At 41.7% G+C, this 26974-nt stretch overlaps 1 protein-coding gene across 1 annotated transcript in view; it reads left to right on the top strand.

Moving 5' to 3' along the window:
• CNTNAP2 (contactin associated protein 2) overlaps positions 1-26148 on the top strand; it is a 1192916-nt gene extending 1166768 nt beyond the window's left edge. The window contains exons 21-23 of the mRNA XM_054190578.1: positions 8409-8639; positions 24114-24185; positions 25943-26148. Of these exons, the coding sequence (XP_054046553.1) occupies positions 8409-8639; positions 24114-24185; positions 25943-26142 (503 nt within the window). The 3' untranslated portion in view covers positions 26143-26148. The remainder of the gene's footprint in view (positions 1-8408; positions 8640-24113; positions 24186-25942) is intronic.
• The last annotated feature ends 826 nt before the right edge of the window (positions 26149-26974 follow it).

Below are 26974 nucleotides of genomic sequence, written 5' to 3'. Positions count from 1 at the left end.
GATGTTTAAAAAAACACTTTCATTTTATTTTCTCATTTAAAAGAAATGCCCATACCTTTTTTATTTAGATCTCAAAACATCTCAAGTGAGACACATCCCAAGTAGAGGGCAGGGGGCATTCTCTATGTCCTCCTAAGCGGCAGGGGAAGAGTTAGGTGTGAGTTTCTGAAGTGACTGACTCAAGGTTATAGAGCGAGTCAATAGCAAAATGTGAAGAATAATACTTGTTTCCTTGAAAGAGTGATGTTCACTTTTACAGTTGGCCTTAGTTTTGTGGGTTCTTACAAGGCAATTTCTAAGAACCTTGCAGCATCAGTTAATCCCCTTTACATTAAAAGGCAGTGTGAATTTATGAATAACTGTTGTTGGCTACATGTGAAATTTTAAAATGGAAAATTCCAGGAAATCATACATCCGGTATGAAATCTTGAAACATTAAATAACTATACCATCAGTACAGAAAAGCAGAAAAATACCTTAGCTTACTGTTCTCAAACCCTCCTCGTTTGTGGCAATGTGAAACCAGGCTGCTGTCAAATAACATCTCCATTTCATAGCATTCTTCACAGGCCCTTTTTTTGACTGAGGAGCTGCAGTCCAGCACTAGTCTTTATTATTTCTGCTATAATGGGACTCTGATAGGAGTACATTTCACATCAATGATTTACTGTCTCCATTACAGCATGACCCAAAAGCCGTAACTCCTCTGCCAGGGGCTGGGTTTTGGAAGCGCTCCAGGCCCGCGGCGCAGCTTCCAGGCCGGCTCAGGTTCTCCAATCCTGTGTATTTTTCACTTGATTCAATCATTTCCAGCTTGTGCGGAAAGTATCAGAAATGTTTCATAAAGAAATGGCCTTTGTTTCAGCAACACTGATAAAGCTGCTGCTGCAACTGAAACATGCACTGGGCTGTTACGGTCTTCATAAGTAATTTTTCTCTTGCTTGCACCGTGGATAAGGCCATTTCTTAAGTGTCAGACAGCAAATGAAAGCACCGTGTGTTTGCTGTGCAACGCTATCGGTTGGCGCTGCTGGGTTAATGTTATTTCCTTTGGTTTCTGGCACAGTGCTTCATACACCACAAATAGCATCTTCGCCATATTTCAGTGGGTGGTCAGTGAGTTTGTCAGCCTAGACATAAACTGTCTAAACAAAATTATTCCATACAAGCTATAATTTCTTATAAAAGAAAACCATAAAAATTACAGTAAGTAACATGACTTTACAAAGAAAAGGTTAAAATAGCCACAGAAGGACCACAACACACGATAGGGCCATACTGTGGGCAGTACCTGAAGGCTCTGGAAAGCAGTCAGGTTTAGACGTGTCTGAAGGGATCTGACTTCGGGATCTGTTCAGGGGTCCAGGGCAAAGGGGACAGTGAGTGTCTCACAACATGTGCCAGAAGAGGGAGTGACAGGGTGGCCGTCCCAGCCCCATGGGGGCTGGAGGCCACCCCACAGCTCCTCGCCACATTTACTCCATCCCCTCAGGCCCCTGGGCACCGTAAGCATATTAGCATGACGGGAAAGGGATATGTGGGGAGGCATCCAGATACTACCTGGCCCTTGCAGACCTGTGGACTGAAAAAGCGCGTCTGCTATGTGGGATTTCAACTTTCGCATAAAGAGGAATCGATAGTCATTTGCACTTGGGTCCTTGTGAAGCTCAAGTCCCTGTTCTCAGCAGCCACTCGCCCCTTCGCTGCCCCCAGCACCCCCGTAACAAGTTCTTCATAAGCGAGCATCTTGTTCCACTGACACGAGTGTCCAGAGAGCAATGTGCACTAGCACAGTTTTGAGTAATGGACGAAATAAAGTTCCTGTTGTTTTATACTCAGTTTGTACCACTTACTGAATTTTAATTCAGTGATTGAAATTAAAAGCCAGGGAGGTTTGAGGGCCCTGGAAAGTATTTACAGTAGCTTAGTTCAGCGCCCGCATGTGTTTTGCGGTTTTACGTTAACTACAGTTTATTAAACATCGTTCTGGGAGTTTGGCTTCTTTACTTTGTACTGCAGGTGTTTAGCATATCTGATATCATACGTGGTATCTACACAGTTAAGTGTATTAATATGCTTTTTTATAGAAATTGCTGATCTTAGGACAGAGAAGATATAAACAGCCAGTAAGCAAACAGGTACATGATCTTCATGCTGTAGGATGTTCATCAGAAGACCCAGGCAATGAGTCAGAACATAATTTTCCCTTTGTCTGTTATTACCCTCCTTTTGGCTGTATGGTAGTTGCTCCTGACATGGATGTTTTGGCTCTGTGGCTTTGGTCTAGCAGGTATATACCACCCAAATAGGTTCTCCCTATGACCGTGTACTGTATGTGATTCAAGCTAATTTATTTATTCTTTCGGTTTTTTTACACCACGCCAGTCCTGAAGTATCGGCATGTGTTAGGGTTCGAAGTTGCATTGAACTGCTCCATCTAGGCACCAAATGCTGCAAATAAGAGAAAGTGCTTTAGTAATCTCAGAGGACTGTGACTTCTTGAAATCAATAGCTTGCTTTCAGCGGAGTTTAAACTGCTTTCTATTATGTGGAGCCTGACGCAGCAACACAGAGATGCTTAAGATGCCGATTGGGCTGATCTTTGAGCAGCGGGTAATGTAACAAGATACCTTTCCGAGTACAGGGGACAAGAGAGCACGTGGTGCTTTATTTCGAAGAGAAAATCTATCGCTAAGGTTGACCCAAAAGCAATTAGTGGTTCATTTAATTGAATCGGTGGATTCACCTGCGCAGTCTATTAAAATACTATATAGAGATAATTTAGGCTCAATTTAGTACAGCTAGCTGAAGGGTTATAGAGATTTATAACGGATTACCTTCTGTCTACCCACTGAGTGGATGCTTAATCTTAAGTGAAGTAGCAGAGCATCCTGGTGGTTCAGCCAGAAATACCGCCCTGTGGCAAAGCTGGACTTCTCCCTCTACTGATATGGCTACTATCCAGAATCATTAAGCTGTTGTATTTCTGGACATAAATGGGCATATATAAATAGGTCATTGTCCTAAATCCAAACAGCTGGATTTTTCACCGTATTCAAAGCAAAACTCAAATGATGTCTTGTGTAAATTGGGTAAGAAATGGTCTTTAGTACGTTGAACTGAAAGGGCTTTGGTTGTGCTGCTAAGACTTTCCTTTGTTTAAAAGGCATCTTCTGTCACAACCAAAATCACTCCAGTATATAGTCCGTTTCTTCTCCCTGCTAGTGCTGCTGTGTGCTACTTCGGGCAGAGCTGTCCCACTATCAAAGAAGAAAGAAGAGCTAGATGGCTATAGCATTTACTGAGAGCCTTGCTGTGCTAGAAGTACCCGTAGCTATGCATTATTTCTGCTTTGAAGGGCATCGCTGGAAAATTCCAAGGGAATTCATAACAGGATATTTATTACATACATTGTTGTGTGTACCTACAAACGGTACTTCAAGTTCCGTTACATTTCCTTCCTAATGGAACATAATTCACAATATATAAATGCCTTGATCCTCTCTGTATTATTGAACACTATGCAAGGTTCAGAATTTATTATGACTTTCCGTATCGATCTGCATTTCAGAGTCCTATAAAGAAAAAAAAAAATGTACAGATCAGCTAGAATAGAAAAGATATTCAGCAAAGATATTCAGCACGTATGTTTAATAAAAACAGTTTTTGTAGGTTTACGAAGATTTGCGGTGGGAATGTTTCTCTCTTCCCTCACGGCTGACTCGCTCCCCTCTCCCTCTTTCCGAGGTCAGTGTGACACAGTCCGAGGCCATCTTTCCTGTGTGGCATGATGGCACAGTGCTGTGCTGGGTTGTATAGCTTTGTGCTGCAGAGCCTTGTGTACTTGCGAATCATTCTAGGATCCTCACACGGGGAGGATTACATAAATAGAAAGCATTTCTGTTTCATCTATCAAAAACCTGCTCGGGGCTGTGGGACCCGACACCACTTCTTTTTTTCTGCTAAATCAGGCTGTCGTTTTTCTCTGGTCTTTCTAAGTGATGCTACAAGAATGTATAAAAAATAAACGGTAGAATTAAGCGGAGCTGGACCTCTCCAGCAGTGCTATAACCTTTTGTGCTATTAGAAGTGCTATGGCCCTTTGAGCTACTCTATAAATCTTTTACTGGTAGATATGGAAAGTAGAGAAGGGAGAGAGACAGCAGATAAAAACTGGATAAAAACTGTATTTGGCAATGTGTCTGCTTCTACAAGTAGCTCATCAGATGCATGCTAACTAGGTCAACTTTGATAATAATCTGAACCAAATTGTTTGTTTTTCTTGTAACAGTGCCTAGGCAGGAGCCCTGACTCTGCATCTACAGGTAGTGTAGTAAGGGCAAAAAGTCTTAAAAAACAGATAACCTAATTACACTGATCAGTATTGATACGTGCTACATATACACAGGTCCAGACACAATTTTTTCCTCTATACAATTTATTTTGGCTTGTTTTCCTCTAAATCCATAGAATAATGAATTTAAACTTGTTGTGTGCTCATTCATGGTGCCTTGTGTCATATGCATGCTCGAAAATAGATGTTCTTCACATCTTTTCACCTAGGTGGAAAAGAGCTTCTCCAGTAGTAGCACATAATTTTCAATGGAGAAATAGTACTATTTTCATCACTATGTGGCATGTTTCTGCCACAGATATGGGAAATCAAAACAAGTAACTGAGTATTAAATTCGTTTATTTTTTTACCGTTAAAGAAATAACGAAACATAAATAACAAGTAATTGATGTTCAGTATATCTTTAGTGAATGATAACACACAAGACATGGGGCAACATCTGTGAGGTTCTTAGTATACTGTTCAGTAACTATAGATGTTTTTAAAATGTTAAGTAATCTGGGTAGGCAGTTGCATCATTATTGCGTGAATGTTGAGGATTTGTATACTGCAGTGCATCTGTGCTAGAATGGGTTCACCTGAATGGTCTCTGTCTTGTGATGATGGTCTTCACCTCAAATCAGCAGGTTATATGGTCAAGGGAGCAAATGGTTAAAACCAGCTGAAGTTAAAAAAGGTCTTTAAGTGGTATTTTTGGAAGCCTTTCTTTACAGAAATGCTTGTGGGTAGGGTGCCAGCAGAAGATTGCTGCATCAGATCTGAAAGCAATAATACTAATGTTGCTATTAGGTAATGATAACACTATATACTGTATGACTTCACTCTAGCTTATATGGTGACAATTAGAACAATGCTAAGCAGTTGCAGTGTACATTTCTCTTTATTTTAAATAAAGTGATTGTTCTTTTCTTTTTCTCTCTCCTTTGTTATAGGGAGAAAATTGAATTTTAGTCATGACAACAAAGGCATATTTCATTATATAATCATTACACTCTCCAGGGATGGGTTTATAGCAGGCTCAAACACACAGGGAAGCAAAGTATAATGGCCTAACATCAGAGAGTATCAGTGTGTTGAGTCCCGTGGGACGCGCACGGGAAGGAACATGTTCACGGTCATAGAAGTCGATTCATCTTGTTTTAGCACTGATGTGATGCGAGCTGGTGGTAAATTTGCATGAGGTGACTTGCACAACCATCATTTGTGGAATGCTTTAAGCAAAAATGCTGGCCTTCAGCAAGGTGCCATGTTAGGGGTTTTTGTTTTGTTTTTTTTTTTTTTTATGAAATTCTTTCAGGATCTAGTATTCATCCCTTAGGATTCACAGAGTTAGAGAAGAATGGTGCTGAAGCTGCTAAAGTAGCACAGTCATATTCATGGATTTTGTGTGTGCGTGATTTTTGTTCTTGTCATTTAGGATTGTGAGTGGGAGGCTATTAGCGTTGCTGGATGAAATTCCACAGAATATATAAAATATGAATAAAAGGTAATCATTAAACAGTTATCGACAGTGGTTACAGTGCTTAGAGAGAAATACGTTCTCCTAGTTGTTTCTTAGATTATAAGGATTGCTCAAAATTGCAGCTATTCACTGAATATGCCATGAATATTTTACTGAAGTAAGAGACAGTGAATATTGTGGTCAGATAGGAGCCTTGTCTGACTGGTATGGTCTACAGGTAGCATTCAAATGCATGAGCGCTGGCTTTTGTACAGTTTGTCTACTAACTATGGAGAGCGTGCGTGAATGTGTGAGTTTTTTTACTTACTATCAAATTTTTGAAGGAGGTGATGCTAACTGCTTGGTCAAGCTACTTTCTTAAAGGAGCTGGATGGAAGACCCACGTGACTAATACAACGACTTTAATGCATTTAAGCTAGTCTCTAGCTGAGCTCTGAGCATATTTCCACTTTGTCACAGGTGGCGGTCACTGCTCACTGACAGCCTGTGAAATGTGGTTGTAATATTGATACAGGGTGGATAAGCACTAATGGAAAAAGAAAGATGTTCTCAAACAGGAAGGAAAAGGGAAAACGGGAGGGGAGGTGGGGGTAGAACAAATCTATTACTGTACTGTGAATCACATAAGGATCTAATGCTAGTAATTTTCAGATTATGCATCTTCCTTTTGTATCCTGATGCTGGCGAGGGGGGAATTAATCGTTGTATGCTTATTGTTCTAATATGGTTGCAAAGACAGCTTAGTTCTATGTGAAAACCAGTAAGTTGTTTGAATCATGCTCAAGGTTTGTCCAGTTACCACCAGTTTTCCCCCACTTCACATTTAATGTGTGAACCCAAAAAATTAAAGTGTACTTGAAAAGCCCTGCCTGATCTGTAGCCTTGAAACTCCTCATACGTATCCCTAATGCAAAACCTTCATACTTTTCGGAATAGCACTGACACGTATCATGGTAGTTTTTCAGGAGCCCAGACAGCAGCCCAGACCTCATATAATTGATCCTGGTTTGATTAGAACTGAGCACAGACTCATGCAAAAGGTTTGTAGTGCATTTTCTACTAACTGATTTGATTTTTTTGGTAGCAAAACTCAAACCCAGATGTGCTTTTGTTCCCAGCTCTTCCCCAAACTCTTACAATAAAACTCTTTCTGCCTTTTTTTCTCACACCTCTCAGGAGAACCTTCTCTCTCCCACCTCTGTTTTCCTTTCTTTCTTTTTTTATGACATGATCTTGTGATTTATAGACATCATTTCTCTCCAGAAACACCATTCTTCATCCCTTATCATTGTGTCTATCTAAAAAGCTTGCCTTTGAACAATGTGGGGCTGCTCCCTGTTCTCTGTCCCTGGGATACCGTCTTTCTTTGCTCAGCTCAGTAGGACTTTTTCCAATGGCTTCAAGGGCCAGACGCTAACTCGTGTCCCTGCCAGCCCAGAGGAAGGCCTTTTGAAGCTTCTCAGTGCCTCCGGAGCAATACTCTCTGGTACAGCACAAACATGATGCTGCCACGTTGTCATTTTCATTTATGTTGTGCTACCATAGAAGAAAGGAAGCCAAATTCCTCACTGCCATGTAAATATTATATTAGACACTGCAGTGAGGCTTTGAAATGTTAATAACCTCTAACGCAGCCAGCCGACAGAGAGTGATGGTTTTGTTTCGGTTGTGACTCAGGCTGTCGCAACAAGTCCTGGCAGAAATAAAACAGCCGCGAGCGGCCTGCAGGTTCCTGAGCAGTAAAGGCATGCGCCGCGTTGTATGGCTCCCATTTTGGGATCGTTTTAGCTGGTATTTTAGAAGGGAGAAAGCTCCTCAGGCTTGGGGTGGACGCCGGCTGTTGTAAAGAGCAGTGGCGGAGCCCTGTGTTCTGCTCATGGGTGCCAGCCGCCAACCTCAGCCCACAGCGACGAGGTGCAAAATGGCTGACCCGCAGCACGCTCTCAGCCGATGCAGGCCCTGTGATGGAGGCACGGGAGCACCCACACTGCTGCTCAGCCTGCCGCAGGGGTGGATGGACTCCTGACACCTCTTGCCAATGTCGGGGAAGGAAGGAGGGGTGGTTTTCCACCTCAGGCCAAAGGGATGTGTGGTCTCCTGGCAAAGGGACACTTGGTCTCCTGGTGAGGAGACAGGAGGCGGATGGGAGTGAACGGGAGTAGTCCTGGCCGAGTGAGTGGCTGGAGGGCAATGGGCCAGGTTGAAGGAAGGGGCACCTCTTGCAGCAGCAGCTTCAGGTGGGAGGAGAGACCCTGGCGATGACTGTCCCTCTACCTTCTCTTTCGCCGTCACCTCTTCTTGGGGAGGGACTTTTTTCCTGGCCTTTTTTTTCTCTGATGACTCCTTCATGCCAGCCTTTCATTTTAATGATAGCATAGCAGTGAAACCGAGTCACATCAGGGCCTGGAGGTTTCCATCTGTAATGAAATGTAAAGAAACCTGGCAGGGTCTGACACGTTCTCAGTCTCATAAGAGAGGGACTTGGGAACTGAGCTCTGGGAATCAAATGTTCAGACCAAACATGCTTTCCAAAGCAGTGAATTGTTTTGATTAGTCTGTCTTTTTTTTTTTTCCCCCCTTAATTTCATGTAGAAATTGGGAAGATTGACCAAGATATATATAAATACAACACCCCAGGATTCACTGGCTGCCTATCGAGAGTACAGTTCAACCAGATTGCTCCACTCAAAGCAGCGCTGAGACCGACCAACGCCTCCTCTCACGTCCACATCCAAGGAGAACTGGTGGAATCCAACTGCGGAGCATCTCCACTCACCATCCCACCAATGTCGGCGGCTACTGACCCGTGGCACTTAGACTCGGGTAAGCTGGGGTTCATGCCACGTTAGCTCGGCAGGGCAGTTCAGAGAAGAAATATGTCCTGCCTCCTCTGTAAGGAAAAACGAACCGGAGTGGATGTGATTGATAGATGAGTGTAGGACTATAATCACGGTGAGAAATGCAAAGCTGAGATGGCAGAGATTTGCCACCACTTCTAAATGCAGTTACATGATATTTTCTTTGCCTTTTTTAAATATTCTGCTGTATTTTTCTTTTCCATAAGTCTTAAACTGTTTGAATGTTGAGTTTTGACCTAGCTGCTGTGATAGCACTTTTCTCTGTAGTATTGGGTATGTAGTCAGCAAAAGGTTGCAAGTACAAATAAATAAGGTACAGTAGCGTTTCTTATGCTGTATTCCTAATAAGTGAGTATATTGTAGTCAGCTTCATACAAAAAAAGTAAATCTAATTTTAGACATAAATATATTTATATAAAGTGCTGATTTGTTTTCCGAGATGTCTGCTTTCCTTAGGCCATGTTTAATGGGAAGTCCCATTAGTCATGGTGGTACTCATCTCATGCTGAAAATGCTGGAAAGTCAAAAAAATTTGCTGATCCCAGCAATCTCATCCTGCTTTGTGACTGACAGTCTTTGAAAGGATATGTTGTGCCTAACTTTAGAGGGTTTTTTTCTCTTTCTTGCTTCTTGAATGTCAGGTAGATACTTTAAAAAAATATATCTGTTCCCTTGCCCTTTATAGGATCAGGTGTACATTGACCCCTCTCTTGTATTTTTTCCTCATTCTGATTTCGTTTGCAGTGGTGTAAATTAGAACCTGTCCTCACAAAGTTCATGGGTTTACAGTGGTATAAAATTAGAATGCTAGAGGAAAAACTGTGCCCATAATGATTTTCATACCTATTAGTATGTTTTGTTTGGGATGTATCCATCTGCCACTTTTTACATGAGAGAGGACAGGTATATATTTCTGTCTTAGAAGTACGTGCCAAGGTCATACGCTTGGGTTTTGGATTTTTTATTTTCTTGCAATGTCAAGGAACTCCTTACAGCATTTCCTTTCAGCTCTTCTTCAGTAGAGAAATAAGGACAGATGTTTGTAAGGAGAGGCAGATATTCCAGGGCTGAGAGTTCCAAACATTGATATAAGCAGTATCATGCCCTAAAACCTGTCATTCCATCCTTGCTGCCGTGACATTGTAAGATTTCAGTATGTCTCTTCCCTGTTTATAACGTGCAATCTCCTACTTGAATTTTTTCATCACAAATGAGTAGTCCCTTTCTTCTCTGAAATTATTAGGTCAGTTTGTACCTGAAGGCTACATTCAGTGCCCTTTTTTCTATACAAGCACGTTTCCTGAAGGATACCTTGCTGGCTCATGTCTCTAAAATGTGTGCCGTAAACATCTTGAGGATGCATTGCTGGCTGTGAATCTTGTGCAGCTAATGGGTTTTGGTTGTTAATTTTGGTTGGTTTCTTTGTCCTACACTTAATTTGACTGGAAGCTAGTAAAAGACTATGTGGGATTTACTCAAGATATTTGAACTGTTTCTAATAGCTCCTGGTGTTAAAAGAAGGAGGTCCTGATTGTCCTTGCCACATGCTACTACGCTTGTCCTTGTGTTGGCTCAGTCTCATCTTGAAAGCTTTTGCAGAGTTTATTCAACTTTGTTGACCTGCCGGCTTACAAACGTATACATTTTATTCCGGATTAATTGTAATACTTGGTCATGGAGCCAGCATGAAGGATATCAGGGAACATGCAGCATGCAATTAGGTTGGCTCAAGCTGTCTGTTAACTTCTGCCCAGTAAAAACAATCTCATTGCCATGGGACAATGTCATGGGACAACCTCATGGGACAACCTCATAGCCGGACATGATTTGACTGTTTCAAGTCATGGGCAGACAGTGCAAGGCACTCACCTTCATTTTTGGTGATGATAAGCTCTAGTAAGACAGGGAGCTAGGAACCCCTCCTCTTGTCGTCTCCAGTGCTCCGCAGCAATAGAAGGAAAAGATCATATTTCTTTAAAGAATTCTAGTGAGGGACTGCTGTACACTGAAGGGAGCAACAATGACAGCTGAGTTACGGTAGAAAGAAATTTTACAGCAAGGGAGTGATGTGTCACTGGGGCAGGAGTGAAAGGATATTCAGGTGTAGGTGAACAATTCCTGACTTTCACACCGTGTGACATTTCCATGATACAAAGAGGAGGTATCACAACAGCTCATTTATTGGTATGAGGTAAGAAAAATTCAGTCTTTGTAAAAGTATCTCTGGTGGTCTGACACAGCTAACTCTGTTTCAGTCTCAGGAAAAATATATACTGCAGACTGTGTAACCTCGCACACAGATGATCTTGATGACTGGTAAATGAAAATGTTTGGGTTTAGTGTCACTTCACATTAGCAAATTGGCAGTTTGCACTGAGGATTTTGTTTTCCAAACCCTACTAGAAGACTTTCTAATACAAATTGTGTTGAAAGAGAAAATGGAAAAATCAGAGGTATAAGTAATGGTTCCCATTGGCTCCAGAGCTGAAATAGTCTCGGTACGCTTAGTGTGAGTTTACTCCTTCACTAAACCTGCTGAAGGGGTGAAGACAAAAAGCTCCTTTGAAATTCACAGAAACACTTGTAGTGGTGCTAAAGGAAAAGACACACGCACTCTGCCACAAAAAAAATGGTTGCACATAACATGACTTTGTAAGCAGCAGTTATTATGTACAGGGTTTGCATTTCAGACATGTTTTTATCTGTAATTTTTATTGTCATGTCACCTATTTAATATTAAATATATCTTAACAAAACATGAGAGCTGAGGATGGGTGGTTTGTAGAGAAAAGAAAAAATAAGGAAAAATGTTGTGTCAAGTATGATATGGTTTAAATCTCATTCAGTGACATACTCTGCACTCATCCTGATTCATATTTTGAATTAAGTGTAGATTTGAAGCTTTGCTTCTCAAATAATGTGGAATTTAATGTTGAGGACTGAAAAATGTTGTAGGAGGGGATCAAAGATAAGTGTCTAAATAGGACAGATACAGCAGACAGCAAATATAATGATCCATTCACCTCTAAACTGCAGTGCTGGATCAGACCTTATGGATAATTGCCGCATGTTAAGCAGGTTCTTCCTGATGGGTGACCTGTATGAAATGTTTGCCTTAAACTCTTCTATGTAGTTACTGCGTGGACACCTCCTGCTAGCTGCAAGACATTTTGGATGCCCTAACAGAGAGGCTAAAGGGGACATCATAAAGACACACATCAGTCATTTGCAGTTGACCCTCAGAGACAAGTTCAGGGATTTATCAATAAGAAACCTTGCAGATTTGTTCCCCAGACAAATGGTCCATACAGCTTATCGATTCATTGTCTTGCACTTTCTCTTAGCCTTGAATTCACATATGTTTCACATTTATAATATTCGTTCATTTTAAATTTCTTTGTCATTGTAAAAATGCCACTTCCCTCCCTCCCCACCCCTGGCTGGCATTTTGCCACACTACTGGGACATTATCTTAAACCATTATCTTGTTCAGCTTGTGAATATTCTTACAATGCATAGTCTTTTCCTGTTGCTATGGCAATCCTTTCTTGGTGGTGATGAAGCACAGGAATTACACAAGTCATTCTTTTCTAGAAAGTTACTTTCTGGTGATGTAAAAAAAAAAAGTCAATAATCAAACCCAGGCAGCTCATCAATATAGTTCCCTTCCTGTGTTTTTCTCCCGTCTGTATTATCTCAGTTCATGTCAGACAATACAATTTGCCTTGGTTACATGAAAAGGAGTGAGGTAAGGAGGCAAAAAAGAGCCTGATCAATGACCATTTTAAAATGACATGTCCTACCTTTACATGTTGTCTAAACCCATTGAATTACCTGTCTGGCATACGTTTCAAAACAAAAGTTATAATTGCACGCCTTCAACTATATTAGCATGCATTTTAATATGTATTACTGTAGCATATATAAAAAAAAGCTAATCACCAAGTGTTTTCTTAATCTCTCAGTTCACATTAGCTGAGGTATGTCACTGATAACTGACGCCTTGCTTATTGTAGAGAAGCAAACAAAAGCCCAAACAGCTGATTATTTTTTGTAGTAAATAAACTCCCACACTTAAAATGCCTTGTACTTGAAACCAGAAGATGCATATTATTAGGGTGGGGTTATTAAGTTTGTGGGTGTTTTTATCTAAGGTAAAGGTTCTGCAGTTTACTAACGAAGTTTCACCTCAAAACTTTCCTTATTTGTATAAAAAGGATAATGTATGTACCTCTCCATTTTAGGTATAATGTGTTCCAGCTCGCCAAACTGCCCAATCTTGAATCTAGTAAAAGCAAGAGGTACCAGAAGAGGCAAGATACATACAACAGTTGGCAAACCATGCTTTAGCACCTCTAAGCTGCTGTAGCAGTATGCAGCTGCAAGATGCATTTATTCTGAGTATGAACAGAATGGCATCTAGAGTATTTAACGCAGGATTTAGTTAAACCCATATTAGCTTCAACATATTAAGAATTAAATGGAGCAGGATTAAATGCTACATTTGTGATGTTCTTCCAAGTGGTGTGACATTTTTCGGACGACATATTTAAACCCTAAAAGCTCTTTATTTTTGTAGAAGGTGAAAGGCCTTGCTTTTTAAGACTCAACAGCTTACTTTGAAACCTATATTGAGCACGCCTGGCAAAAACATTGTATGAAGACATGCACCTCTGTCATCAAGATTAAAATGGCTGCCGGCAGGATTAACTCCCTTTTTGTTACAAATTCATCCTTTAACAAGTGATGGCAGGAGAAGAGAGTCGGAGGGCCAAATATTGGCCTTATAATCCATGCTCACCTAATTGGCCAACTAATTATCTTTGTCGAGCGAAAGATAGCAGTTGATTTGTGGACTAAGAGAAAGTGTCACTCGCGTTGCTGGTGACAGTGCTGAAAGGCACCTTCTGGATTCGGATGCCATCAGTTGGGTTGCTGTCCCACCCTCTGACCGCTGGTACCCACATCTCAGAGGGGAAAGCAGCAGCATCTGAGGAGAAGCTTTGTCAGATGTGCATTGGCACAGATGTGGCTAGTGAGACTCGAAATAGCTCTTGCCATTGTCAAGGGCTTGTTATGGAGGCACAACGGGAAGGAAGGATCAAAGGCATTACTTGCTGGAGGGCGGAGATTCAGCCCTCAGAATGTTCTTAGGTTACAAACACATGAACAAAAGGGTCTTCTCCTGGCCATAGACATTGAAAGAGTACTGTAGACATCAGTGAATCCAACAGCAGGGGGCTTAAAGTCAATGGTAACGCGTGACACAGCATTCATTCTCTCCTCTAAGGGACGGCAGGGGAGCGATGTCACTTCTCCAGGCTTCCTGCAAGGGGAAAGCAAGTCTGGGCAGGAGGGATGGAAGAGGTGCACCGCCTTTGTTCATGATGCAGCCTTACACATTTAAATTGATCTCCTAGGTGTTAGCAAAATTAGAAATGGATGTGAAGGCAGTTGCTAGAACAAAATGGCAATCCTCCTTTTTCAAGCGTAGCAAACAAGATTAGTTACCTGTACTGCTATCAGAGAATGGTGCCACATTCTCTCCTTGAAGTTACCGATCACTCGAGGTGGTTGGGTTTTTTTAATGAACATGGCATACAAACAATGGGAGGCTCTTTGTTTGCCAGTAAGATACTTTAATATTTTTACTTCCTATACAAGAGCCAAAAGATGCACTTGCAACATGCCCCGTGGGCCAGTGGAATCTTGCACTGCTAGTTTTTGGTGCATTTCTGTGATCAAGTTTCCTCTGCGAAGAGTGACCAGCATTCATCCCTAATTCTCCCAATATAAATATTGTCTCAGAAGTCCATGGCCTTGGCCTGAATTGTTTTCAAACAGGAAGGTGGCATTCGTTTCAGGTAGTCGGGGATTAAGTCTAGCAGAAACTCATAGCTCAGTTTCTAAGCACCGAGTGTTGCAGTCAGGAAGGTAAGTGGTAAACATTGAGATGCAACAGTTTCTATTTTCCTCCTCCCCATTGAGCAGCTAACTAGGAAGAGCATCTGTCTGAAATTTGGCACAATCAGTGCTTCATCCTTAAAGAGCTTAATTATGGTGCTTGAATTACTGTAAATCTCTCTATTGATTGGGAATAAAAATGCCTCCCTCAGTCTCATCTAGTTCCTTCACACAATTATGCATAGCTTTCTCTTAAGAATCTATAATTTCAGTGTGAAATCTCTGACACTCTGTCTAGTGTATCAGACAGCTGACAGACTGCCAAGCTTGTAAATTCCTCTGGCGTTCATTGAGACACCAGCATTGTAGCAATTTCATGAGCAGTGATTTGAATGTTAATGCTGCTACCTAACGTCAAGACGAGAAGGTGGTAATATTAACAAGAGAGTAGTTTCCATCCTCTGCAAAGACTATATTTTTCCGCAAGTGCTAACTTTAACTAGGAACGTAGGGGTGGCGTAAAATAGGAAAAAGATGGAGTAGAGAAGGAGGCATTTAGATGCCTGAGCATTTCATGTGACTGCCTTCTTTTTCCTTTCCTTAGGCTGAAAAGCACTTCACTTCCCGTGCAAGAGGTTCTTCAAGATTACAGTCAGGTCACTACAGCTATGGAAGTTTATATTGGATTTAAACTCTCCAGTCTGACCTGTTCCTCATCCCTGATCCAAGCCCTTCTTTAAAAGTGCAGAACCCGATCTTGTAGTTCATATCCTGGCTGTAAGAAGCCTTTTCTTCCAATGACCTCAAGAAACAGAGTCCATCTTTTTTTTTTTCTTCTTTTTTGTAGCTGTCATAAGTTTACAGGCTTGTTTGGTATTCTTGTTCGTTGGGTTGGATTTTTTATTTTTGGTTTTTTGTTTTCTTTCAAGTATTCCCTGCGGGTCCATTATCAACGATTAGCTATATACAGCTAGGCTTTGATCAGCACTTAACTCTACTGTTCCTTTGAGAGCACTGCAGCGTTTCATATTCTACATTAATTATAAAAGGAAGTATTTGTTTGTCTTCCTTAACAGGTGAAATGTAAGCGCCGCTCATAAAATTTTCATGGAAGTGATAGCTTAGGCCAGCATGACTAATACACCAGCAGTTCTTGTCTGGAGTCATAGTGAGACCCGGTGTCAGACAGACCTTACGACCAGGAATTAAAAGACAGATGAGTTTAGGTCTTTGATGGATGAGGATGCTCTAATGTGCTGCAAATCAACTGGAAATTTGGCAGACCAAATGTTCAAAATACTATTTCTGAGACAAAACTTGCTGAAGTTCAAAGTGCAGTTAAACACAGTCCAAAAGTGATCCTAAATGTCTGCTCTTCTTTTAAAAGTAAGGAATGAAATTTTGTAGTATACAAGTACCAGTTACTAAATTTAAAAAGTTCCGTCTTGCCTTCCCACTACTTAGTACAATTACTTGCTTCTGTGCAAAAGAAAGTGTAAAAGTTACTGTGGGGAAATGACCATACAAAGGGGAAGCAGGGAAGCATCATCTAACCCGTCCCAAGCTACAGTGCAGGAATGTGTTCCCTGTTTTTCATATCTCATCCAGGATTGATTTAAGCTGCAAGGACGGGTCTCCTAAAAAGGCAGAAGCTTTTCTGTCCCTTTGCTAGGAAGACTGCTTTTCAAGACCAAAAGAAAGAATATCGTACTGCTTCCAGGAGCAAGCCATTCATAAAACTCCGTTTCCTCCTCTGCTTAAGAGTGTGGACAGCAAAGTTCGCCTGCAGAAGGAAATTAAAGGGCTAATAACACAGCTGCTTCAGAAACAACTATCTTGACTGATTGGGTTGTCGGCTCTGGTGTCTAGTGGTGAGAATTTGCAGTTCATTAACCATAGAGCATTCAGTGAGTTTTCCCCCCAACGCTACCATTGTTCATTGTTGTCATTTTCATTGCTCACTCCAAAATTCATGCTTTTATAACAGAAACATCCAACTGCTCTTTCTTTATAGTCCCCACTTAACTTTCCCACACTGTCCCAGGCACGGGCATACAGAAGGGCTGTTCAGAGGACAACGTTTCTATTAAGCCATCATTTCAGATGCTTTTTTAGTTTATACTCATTTCACATTGGAAGAAAAAGAGATGATTGGAGAGCCTTCACACCAAAAATGTGAAAACACAGGTTTTGTGTTTTCCATCATCTCTGTGCATGTTTCTCTCTCTCATCAGAACTCACCAGTAACTGTCAGTAAAAACACTTGAGATTCAGTGAAAAATTCATAGGTGGTAAAAAAAAATGCAAACGTTCAAAATGTTTTTCATCTGACAGAACATACCTGACAAAACTTAGTTTAAATAATTGGTCCAAGGAGCACCAATGGAGGACTTTTTTGTCATTTATGAAGGGGGTTTTTTCTGCTTTTGTTTCCTCCTTATCCTTCCCAGCCAAGAAGGTTGCACAGGATTGAAGAAATCAGTGGATTTTCATCCAATGTTAAAAATTTCATGTTCCAAATAATTTGCATTATTGGCAACAGAGAAGATGGCATTTTTAAAGTGAAAAGCCCTAATTTTTCCTCTAATCTGAATGTCTGTTCTGGTAGTTTCAGAATTGCTGTGTGGGTGTACTTTTTCTAACATTCTGTACCAAAAAAATTATTAAGTCTGTGACTGTGAAGATTTCTGTTTCCATGTAGATAGAAAAATGGTTCATATTAGGGATGTACTTGTAACTCTCTAACCCTACGGGTGAGACATCACTAAAAATTCAGGGAGTAGTGTCAGACCCCATATAGCATGCTAGAACAAAACTGACCTTTTACAAACAATATGGTTAATAATATCTTTTAAATATTTTGTGGTTGGGTAAGTGTGGGTATTTTTTTTTTTTAACTTGGAAGTGTTTAATATTAAAAATAACTTCAGCTAAATTCTCAGTTTTGTACGTAAGCTGATGTCAGTGGGACTTTAAGTAAACTCTGTTAACAGAGTTTAATGTTAAAGTTCTCTTCAGAATCTGCTCTCAAATGCCTAGAAAAGCAGGAGTAGGGGTAGTTTTCCTCCTGTCTCTGTTTTCAGCTTGGAGAAATAGCAAAAAAAATTTATGTATTAAAAAAAAAAAAATATATATATAGGAATTTTCAATACAAAATTTGCCCTGGCAGCATAAGAAAACCACAGATTTTTTAATGCTGCTTCAGATTTTTTTTCTTCTTTTTCTGAGCTGCTGTAGTTTACTTGGCACGGGAGCTCTTCACAGGGCCACACTCAGGAGAGCGGTGGGACAGGCACAGGCAGTGGGATGAGCGAGAAAGGGCAACTGGAGTCTACAGGCTGTGACGTTCACCTTTGATGTAGGGCTGTGTAATGGAGTTGTTTACTTCTGCTCCGTCATTTCTGTGCATGTGTTTAGAGTTCTTCTTGTAATCCAGTCCTTTCGGGAAGTTGAATGCAACCGTGACTGCACGTTAGATTCTACTATCAAGAGTCAAGCAATTAGTTTTTGTACTTACAGTATGTAATAAGGTGTGCTCTGTAATTTAAAACCATAACAGTCTCACCTGACCAGCAAAATTGACATAATTTCACATAATGAAGCCAGAAAGCTTGCTTTTGTTTTCTTCTGTGTTATGGTCCTGTGGAGAAACAGATTAGTGAATGGATCTAGTGTCCAATGCTTTCTCAAAATCCTAAGGTGTCAGTGAGTGTTTGCTCTCTTTGCAGGCTCGGTTTTGGATGCCTGGATGCAAAACAGAATTAGGAAGAAATGATAGTTCACATCTTTGCTTTTATTTTGTTCTCTCACTGTTCTACTTTTAATCAATTTCTTGATTGATGGGGGTTTTATCTTGTGATCACCAGATCCAGTTGCTTCTGTAGTTCATATTTAGGTGAAAACCCATCTGGTCTTAATAATGGGAGAATGCCTTTCAAAATTGTGGACGTCTGTAAAGCTGAAAGGTCACAGGAGCCTTGCAACACATGTTAGCTCTAGGCTGAATAAACCCCGTTTCCAGCATTTTACAGGTTTCAGCCATTGCTTGTTTTAGGCCTGTGATCACTCTCACACTTCCTTTTTTGGAGCAAATCTAAACTGTATCCTCTGCAGAGCAGCACAGCTGCTGAAAGTTCTGGAGAGCAAGTCCTATGAGGAGCAGCTGAGGGAACTGGGGTTGTTTAGTCCGGAGAAAAGGAGGCTGAGGTGTCAGTCTCTTTTCCGAAGTAGCAAGTGATAGGACAAGAGGAAATGGCCTCTTGTGAGTGCCAGGGGAGGTTTAGATGGGATATTATGAAAAATTTCTTTACTAAAAGAGTTATCAAGCATTGAAACAGGCTGCCCGGTGAAGTGGTTGAGTCACCATCCCTGGAGGTATTGAAAAGACGTGTAGATGTGGCTCTTGGGGACAGGGTTTAGTGGGGCTTTGCAGTGTTAGGTTTATGGTTGGACTCGACTATCTTAAAGGTCTTTTCCAACCTAAATGATTCTGTGATTCCTTTGTAGCGTGGTGTATTTTAACTAAGACTTGCCCACTCAGTAAAGAAGTTCAGTTAAAAAATTGCTTCGAGTGGCTTATACGTAACACTCCAGGTAGTGATGAGATTCGCCTTTTACTTTGTACTTCTCAGTACTGCTCTGTAGCAGAAAAGTCTTCCCCTTTGGTTTTGGTTTTCCCCTTATCTTTGCTGAATAGCCTTTTGCTCATTCACCCACTTTCTGGAGCACTTTTCCATGTTGACACGGTCATTTTGCATTTCCATTTTGTGAATTTGCAAACGGCTTTTATGTGGGATCCATTGTGAAAACTCTCCCTCTGAAAATGGCAGACGCAAAATCACTCCTGCGATAATGGAGCAAAATTATCATTCACTATGTTAAATCAACCACACCTGTCATCTTTAATGTCTAATCCTAATTATGGTCTGTTTATCCAGTCCCGTCTCCCCTTTCCATTCAGTGAGTGCTGCTGTGTTGCAGCTGGCTGTGGCAATGACCCACGCTGAGCGTGCCAGATGACAGCAGATCTCCTGACACATTTTTGTGGTCATCTAAAATTTCAAATGTCATTAAAACGATGGCCAAAGCATGGATTTTGCCTGCAGTCAGTCTTTAATCACCCTTTTGGGTGCTGCAAAGTTTCTTTAACCCTACTTATCCTGAGACTAATCACAGAAAGTTGCAAAGTGCAAAACATAAGTTTAGACTCTGTAGATTTGCTCTGTGGTTATTGAAACTATGGCCTCATAAACAGCAGCCCATGAAAGAAAGAGACAGCAAAGTATGCTGTGTCCTTTCACGTAAATTAGCTTCAGGATGATGGTGTTTGAAGCAAACCTGATGGCCTGCTGTGGGAAGACAGGGTGCAAAGATCAGCATCGCCCAGCTTGGATTCTGGAAGGGAACCAGATGAAACGAGGTTCTTACGCCACAGATAAGCTTACCATTTCCTGGTACAGTTCAATCCGTCCCTACACTAGCTGTAGGTTTTAGGAAAATGTCTTTCGTGTGTCCTGACAGCAGACCGATGGCTCTGTGCCACAGCTGCATGAGCAGAGGATTTCAGGGAACTGACAGCATGTCTCCTGGGCCAATATGTAACTGTTTTCCAGGGTAGATTAAAAAGCTCTTTGCTCTGTTCTTCATGTTTTGATTCACACAAATGAGACCCTGGCTGCTCAGGGAAACCTAGGGAAGATTCAGAAAAAGCTCCTAAGGTGAGGGAACCTTTGCAGTACAGCCCCCAAACCAGATGAAAATTAGCTGTTCAAAATCACCTTTCGTAGACCAGGTAACAACGGAAAACCGAATAGCTCTATTCAGCTAACAATTAGGTAGCACAGCATGTAGACCAAAACTCCTGCAGTATCCTCCCCACATCCACCTTACATCCACTGCCCACTTGCTGTCCACATGGGCTTTGCAGGGTAACTGCAGAGAGTAACTGCGGCTCCATCGCACCTGTTTGCTGTGGACAAGTCATGATTTGAAGCTGTTGAAGTACAAGTGTCAGGCAGCGCAAAAGGGCTTGCTGAGACATGTAATTAGAATTAATGTCAGAGTGATAATGGAAGAATCTGAACAGAAAAGAGGTGTTCCCCGCTGCGATGGAGAAAGGATTGTCCATTAGCAACTCACCCTGTACTTCATCTGCATATTATAGCCATGCGAGCTAGTTGTTATACCACCGTGATTTAGATTCCCATGAAACATGAGAGTCACTAGTAACAATATTAATTTCATCTGACCAGTCATTTTAAAACATTTTTGGCGTTACTCTTTACAACCTCTGAACAGCACTCTGTAGTCTTCTGTGCTTCTGCCAGAGCATCAGTATTACTGTTGCCCCTTTGTCAGCCTGCTCTAACGTGTTCTTTCCTCGTTTAGTTCCTGAATTTGTCAGCAGTGATGGAAGAAAGAATCTCGTTGGCTGTTTTCTTGACAAAGTTGCTTTAATATTGGCAAGGAATGTGACGATAGTAAGGTCAGAGACGAGTTACCACGTGTTTGAATGACATAACTACTGTCTGAAATAGCTGTGCTTGGTGCCCGTTGGTGACAATACTCTGTTGTTAAGCTCACCTTGGAGGGTCAAGGAATGTGCCCTCATACATTTTCTTCTGCCTCATTGCTGTGGCAGGAGTTACCCTTTTGCAGTTCTTGAACCCCTGGTCTGTAGCTGTTTCTGATCATTTGAGAAGCTACTGCTGTCCAGAAGAATTTCAAGGAAACTTCCACCTACAAAAGAAGATAGTAATGAGTTCTTTTCTTCCTCCTCTATCCATCTGTAGTAATACATTCAGTAAAAAACTGGTGTAGACACTTCTGCAGCAAAAGGTATTCTATAACCCCACATTTGGCTGAGATTTTAGATAGAATTTTTCAGTCCAAAACAACACCATTATATAAAAGCAGGTCTCCTGCCGATACAAGGGTAACAAAATAAGAATTCATGAGTTATGGCGATAATATCTGCCAACACTGCCGTAGGTGCTTTAAAAAAAAGAATCATGAGCATCTAAGGGCCTATTTTTACTACAGCACTCCTGGTTCTCCAGCAGTTGCAGCAGAGCACAATTTATGCTATGTACAATCCAATCTGATGGTGAACTCGTGTTGAAATAGGTTGTCCCCTGCCCCCAGACACATGTTCCAATTTCTTCCTTGTCGGAGATGAGCCTCAGAGTGAGTCACATCTGCTCGTTGATCCACACTCCTCCTGAGTGTGTATGATGACTAGATGCAATGGAAAGCAGCCTTGACAGAGGCATCAGGGCCAGTCCTAGAGGCAGCTCTCAGACAAGATGAAGGATGTAGCGTCACACCATGCTTCATGTTCTTCATTATCCTGTGGTGTATTTTGGTGGCTGTTGGACATCATAAGCCATGGTCTTCCTTGTCTGCCAGGAATCCCTTGTAGCATAGCCGTTGTGATGTGGCAGCTTGGGCGGGATCGTGCTGCCATGAACCGCCTTCCTCTTTCTTCACACTTCACTAGTCCTGCAGTCCTTAAACAACATTTTAAATATACTATTCAGCTGCAAGGGAAGGGGAAACTGTGACAGTTGCTAGTTTTAAGATTTCTTGTGTGGGGCCACAGGAGAGCAACTCCAAACCAAGTGGCAAGTGGTAGGAGTTGTTAACTGCCTGTGATGCTGCTCCTGTGGCAAGGGGCGTCCTTTTGGGTTAGAATAGCAGAGAGCAGTTTCCTTGCAATTTGGCGAATTGATGCTTTTCTACACCAGTGTTATTTGGCTTTAGGATTTTCCTTGTGGTGCAGGGAGGGCAGGTTTAAAGTTAGGGTTTATTTTCCCACTGCCAGCCCTTCCCTTTCACTGCTGCAAGGATAATATTAGGGACTCTGCCAAAATGTCTCTGAAGGACACATTCATGGTCCTGCACAGTAAGGTTCTTCTTTGGAGCAAAATCCACTGATACGGAATCAGGTATTTATTTATCTTTTCCATTTTTTAGCCTGGTTTGTTTCAAAGAGGTGCAGAAATGCTGTTTTCAGAAGCCAGAGCACCACCAAATGTCAAAGGCACAAGCGCTGCTGGCAAAAACTGCTGGCCAGGCCCCTCCCACTGAGCCCTGAGAAATGCTCTCTTGTTTGTCCCAGAGGCGACCAGCCAAAAACTAGCTGCTCAACACACAGCTGGTTCGCCTCTCCCTTAGAGTAGGCACACAGAAGGCTACTCTAGCCCCAAACCTCTTTTCAGGCCACGTGGCGAGCTGAAGCCATTCATTCTTTTGTGCAGCTGCTTCGTGATACAAAAGGAACTTTATTATGGATTTTACGCCATGCTAACAGAAAGCCAGTCAAATTCCCTTAGCCAGTTTTTGAGTATAGTGAATGCATCACTGGCCTGTAAAGGCAACTGATTACTTTAATACGGTGTCACCTAATACATCAAGCAAGCAAAATACAGCTGGGTTTTAAATACTGACCTAAGAGGCAATTAATATCTTCGATTATTTTAACTGTCTCCAGTTAAATGCTTCTAACAACGTTTTCTCTATTTCAAAATCAATGCCGTAATCCAGTGGCAAAGAAGGGAATGATTGCACCACTCACCTGCTTCCCTGGGCTTGGTTAGTCTCTGCAGTGTCTAGTTGCTGTGGCTGACTATAAAGAAAATGTTCATGATGAATGATGATAATTGATGAGATTGCCTTTGAAAAGCCGCTGTGATGTTTTCTGGAGGTTAAAACTAGGACCACCGTCCAAATTCTACTTTAGACATGTACTGATTCCTTCATCCAGCTCTGCCACAAGGACTCTCTCCTTTTTAGGTCACTGGCAGGTGAGTGCTGGTACGTCTGGCTGTGTTTCCTCTCCTCACCTGTCTGCCGGAGGCTCTTCTCTCCCGCAGGCTCTCCTGCCTGCCGTTCCTCAGCTCCTCCAACTCACAGACTTCCATCTTAGCTCCGAAGCACCCGCAGCAGCAGCTAAGCTGCCGCATTGGGCTTTCTCCTGGAGTAGCGAAGCATGTGCTCCTTTGGGTAACTGCTCTGCAGCTCTGACCAACAGAAAACGCAGCCCCTCGCTCAGGCTGTCCAGCAGCAAAAGGGCTGGCAGCTTTTCTTTCAAAGAGCTTGCAGTTGTACCCAACGGCAGTCACGAAATCCTGGAAACTTCTGAAGCCTTTTAACGGATAGCAGTGACAAAGGCAAAAATCTCCGTAATAATATGTACCATCACAGAAGTTTGAAAGAAAGGTTTTTGTTTCGTTTTGTGCTGAAGAAACTTACTGAATTTATGTTAGTTGGGTATCGAAATGACCTCCTGTATTAACAGCAATGCTTTCCAAGGGTAACCTCCTTTATTTTATTTTTATCTTTGTTAAGAGGAGGAAGCAAGAAGATCTGAGGGATTAGATAAAGTGAAAGATTTTATCTTTTCTTCCTTTTCAGATAAATACCTAGGGATCACAGTTTTCTTTAAATTGTGTCCGAGGATACTGGATATATTTCTGAACTATTGTGTCAAGTTTCACTGCTGTTTCAACATGAATCTTTAATTCTTTATTTACAGCCAGTGCTGATTTCCCGTACAACGGTCAAGCTATAGGAGATGGAGTTAACAGAAACTCTGCCATTATTGGAGGTAGGAAAAAAGTCTATTTTTCTAAGATACTTTGCAATATGACAGTTATGGCTGAACTGCCGTTGGTAACATATTCAAGCTATTTGCTAAGAGCTGTCTATGTGGGTAAACTACACCTGAACAAAGTTAAACAGAAATTTGTGTAAGTCCATTCAGGCACATTGTGTGCTGAAAGGGTTTGTTCTCTCTTAGTTTGTCCCCTCAGATTCAGTTTTAACCAAGTCAAAATGCTGATATTCATAATCCACATATTAAGCATTCACATTGGGAGCTACTTTGCAGTAGTTACTTACATCGAGTGATTCATTTATATGAAATGGCAAGCACACTTCCTGTTACGGTAGATTCAACACGAATCTGTGTCAAACACTATTTGCTCTTGACAAAAATCCCTTGTGATCATGCCTTGTTTTTTTAGAGGCCAAGTTCTGCTATAACTTAATGCGCCAGAGAGTCCCATTCAGTGTGATAGGTGATGTTAAGTAATACCAGATTGGAACTTTGAATTAGCATTCAATTGAATACATTCTGGCCAGCTGCCTCCAGAAATACGGATCCTGATTAATTTTATGCACACATGCAGTTTTCTCTGCCCTGTCCCATAGTATGGAAGTGTTGCACCATAACTCTCCTGGGAGAAATTTGCCACTGCATCAAATTCTGAAGCCATATTAAAAAAAAAAAAAAAAAAAATCAGCCTAATAGCTTTCAGTCAGTTCTAAATGCGTATAAAATGACATACCGGTGGTGGGTTTTGTCATGTAAAGCAGCACTGAGTATAGTAGTATATGCAGTCTAATGGTATTTCTTGTTTCTTTTCCCTGGCCCCCTCAAGGGTCTATGTTTCCATATCCAGATTAAAGTAGTTGCTTTATTTTTGATTTGCTATGTTATTTTTCCTTTTTAATTTATATTTTTATTACTACTTAAAACTTTTCCTTAGTACTTTGAAACCTTACAATACTATAAGGATAGCATTGCATTTCTCAAAAAAATTCAGGCCATGCCTGAACAGCCTGGCTCTCCAATGCGTCAGTTAACAAAAATGGCATGACATAATTCTAGTTGATTGCAAGATTTTTTTTTTAGCCTGAGAATTTTCATAATGTCTTCACCCTGGAGGATGCCTGTAGAGAAGGGCCAAAAAAGGCACAGTGCTGTTTTAGCACTTAGTTACCTGTGCCTAAGAGGGTAAGATATATGAGGTTTCTCCGTAACAGGGCTGAACCTCAAATAGACCATTGCAGGGGGAGCAATTAAGGATAGGTCTGTCTGATGATAAAGCAGTTACATCTGTAATTATGTGGAGCCAGTGCCTTCTGGGTGGAGTGAGCCCACAGTGAGCCAAGCCAGTTTTCAAGGACATGTTGAGGGGTTATCTATATGGCCATTGACTGGAAAGTATACATCAGTGACTCCATCCTCAAAGAAAGATCTGCCAAGGCCGTGATATGTCACCCTTTCATCCCCGTGTTTTGGGAGCGCTGAGCACCCTCTGCCTCACGGTCGGCAAAGCTCACCACCGTAAGTAGGTATTAATGTTGAAGTTTACCTGTGAGATGAAAGTCACTAGCAGACTCCGCTCAGTGACATTTTGTATATAACAAAAACTATGTATAAATACCAGAGTAGCGGAAACCAAGTAACTATGGTGGTGTAGCTTTGGCTCAGCTTGGAGGAGTTGTGGGATCATTTCTTTGTGTCAAAATCTGGTGTTGTACTCGCTAGTGGCATCTTTTCTTTCCTCCTCTGTGTAGGCGTCATCGCAGTGGTGATCTTCACCATCCTCTGCACCTTGGTGTTCCTGATCCGCTACATGTTTCGCCACAAGGGAACCTACCACACCAACGAGGCCAAAGGGGCAGAGTCAGCCGAGAGCGCAGATGCCGCCATCATGAACAATGACCCCAACTTCACGGAGACCATCGACGAGAGCAAGAAGGAATGGCTTATCTAAGCCCATGGGGACAGGGCCTGGGGTGGGATATGAGCTGGGCCAGGGTGGGACTGGGATGACTCTTGCAGTGGGGAGAGGACACTCTGCGTCGGACGCTTGAGCACACGTACGGTAAAAAGATCAGCACAACTGGAGGAGCAAGTGACAGGAAAATACCACTGAGACTGGAGGAAAAAAAGAATATCTCAAGCATTTAAGAAAAAATACTTTTTAATATTTATTTACAGCAAATTGCCCCTTCTGTATCCAAACAACTACAACAAAGAGCAGTTTTGCAGCTTCAGCATTGGTTAAAATTTTCAGTAATACCTGTCTATTTCTGTGTGTGTTTAGAGATGTTCTGGATACCCGCGATGAGAAACAGGGCTGGTTTTTTACATTTTTTAAAAGCTGTTTAAAACGTGGGTAGTTCTGTCCTGAGAACAAGTGGCAGACCTTTATTCCCAGCTTTGTGTTCCTTCATGGCTGGCCACTTCCCCACAGGCTGCCCTCCGCCCTGCACCTTGACCATATCAACATTCATTTTGGTGATGTTGAACCGGGGGTTCAGGGCTGGGGATGGGATAGGGGGGTGAGGATTAATGCAAATCACACTCGCCAGTTTGTCAGCATGTCATCAGCTTGTGACAACCCTGGCAGGATCCATCTTCTTGACCCAGGCACTTCGTTGATTGCATACAGTTCTCATCAGCAATGTACAAATACTGTTATTATGACTATTAGTACTACCAGAGAGAACGATCATAAAGCACAGGAAGCTTTGGGGTGTTTTTTATTACTATTATTTTGTTGGCCTCTGAGGGAGGATGATGCTGTGTGAGTCTGTAGACCT

This window comes from Rissa tridactyla, chromosome 2, assembly GCF_028500815.1.
Source record: "Rissa tridactyla isolate bRisTri1 chromosome 2, bRisTri1.patW.cur.20221130, whole genome shotgun sequence".
NCBI lineage: Eukaryota > Metazoa > Chordata > Aves > Charadriiformes > Laridae > Rissa > Rissa tridactyla.
The sequence above is the reverse complement of the archived record's forward strand: the minus strand, read 5'-3'. Positions and strand labels throughout refer to the sequence as shown.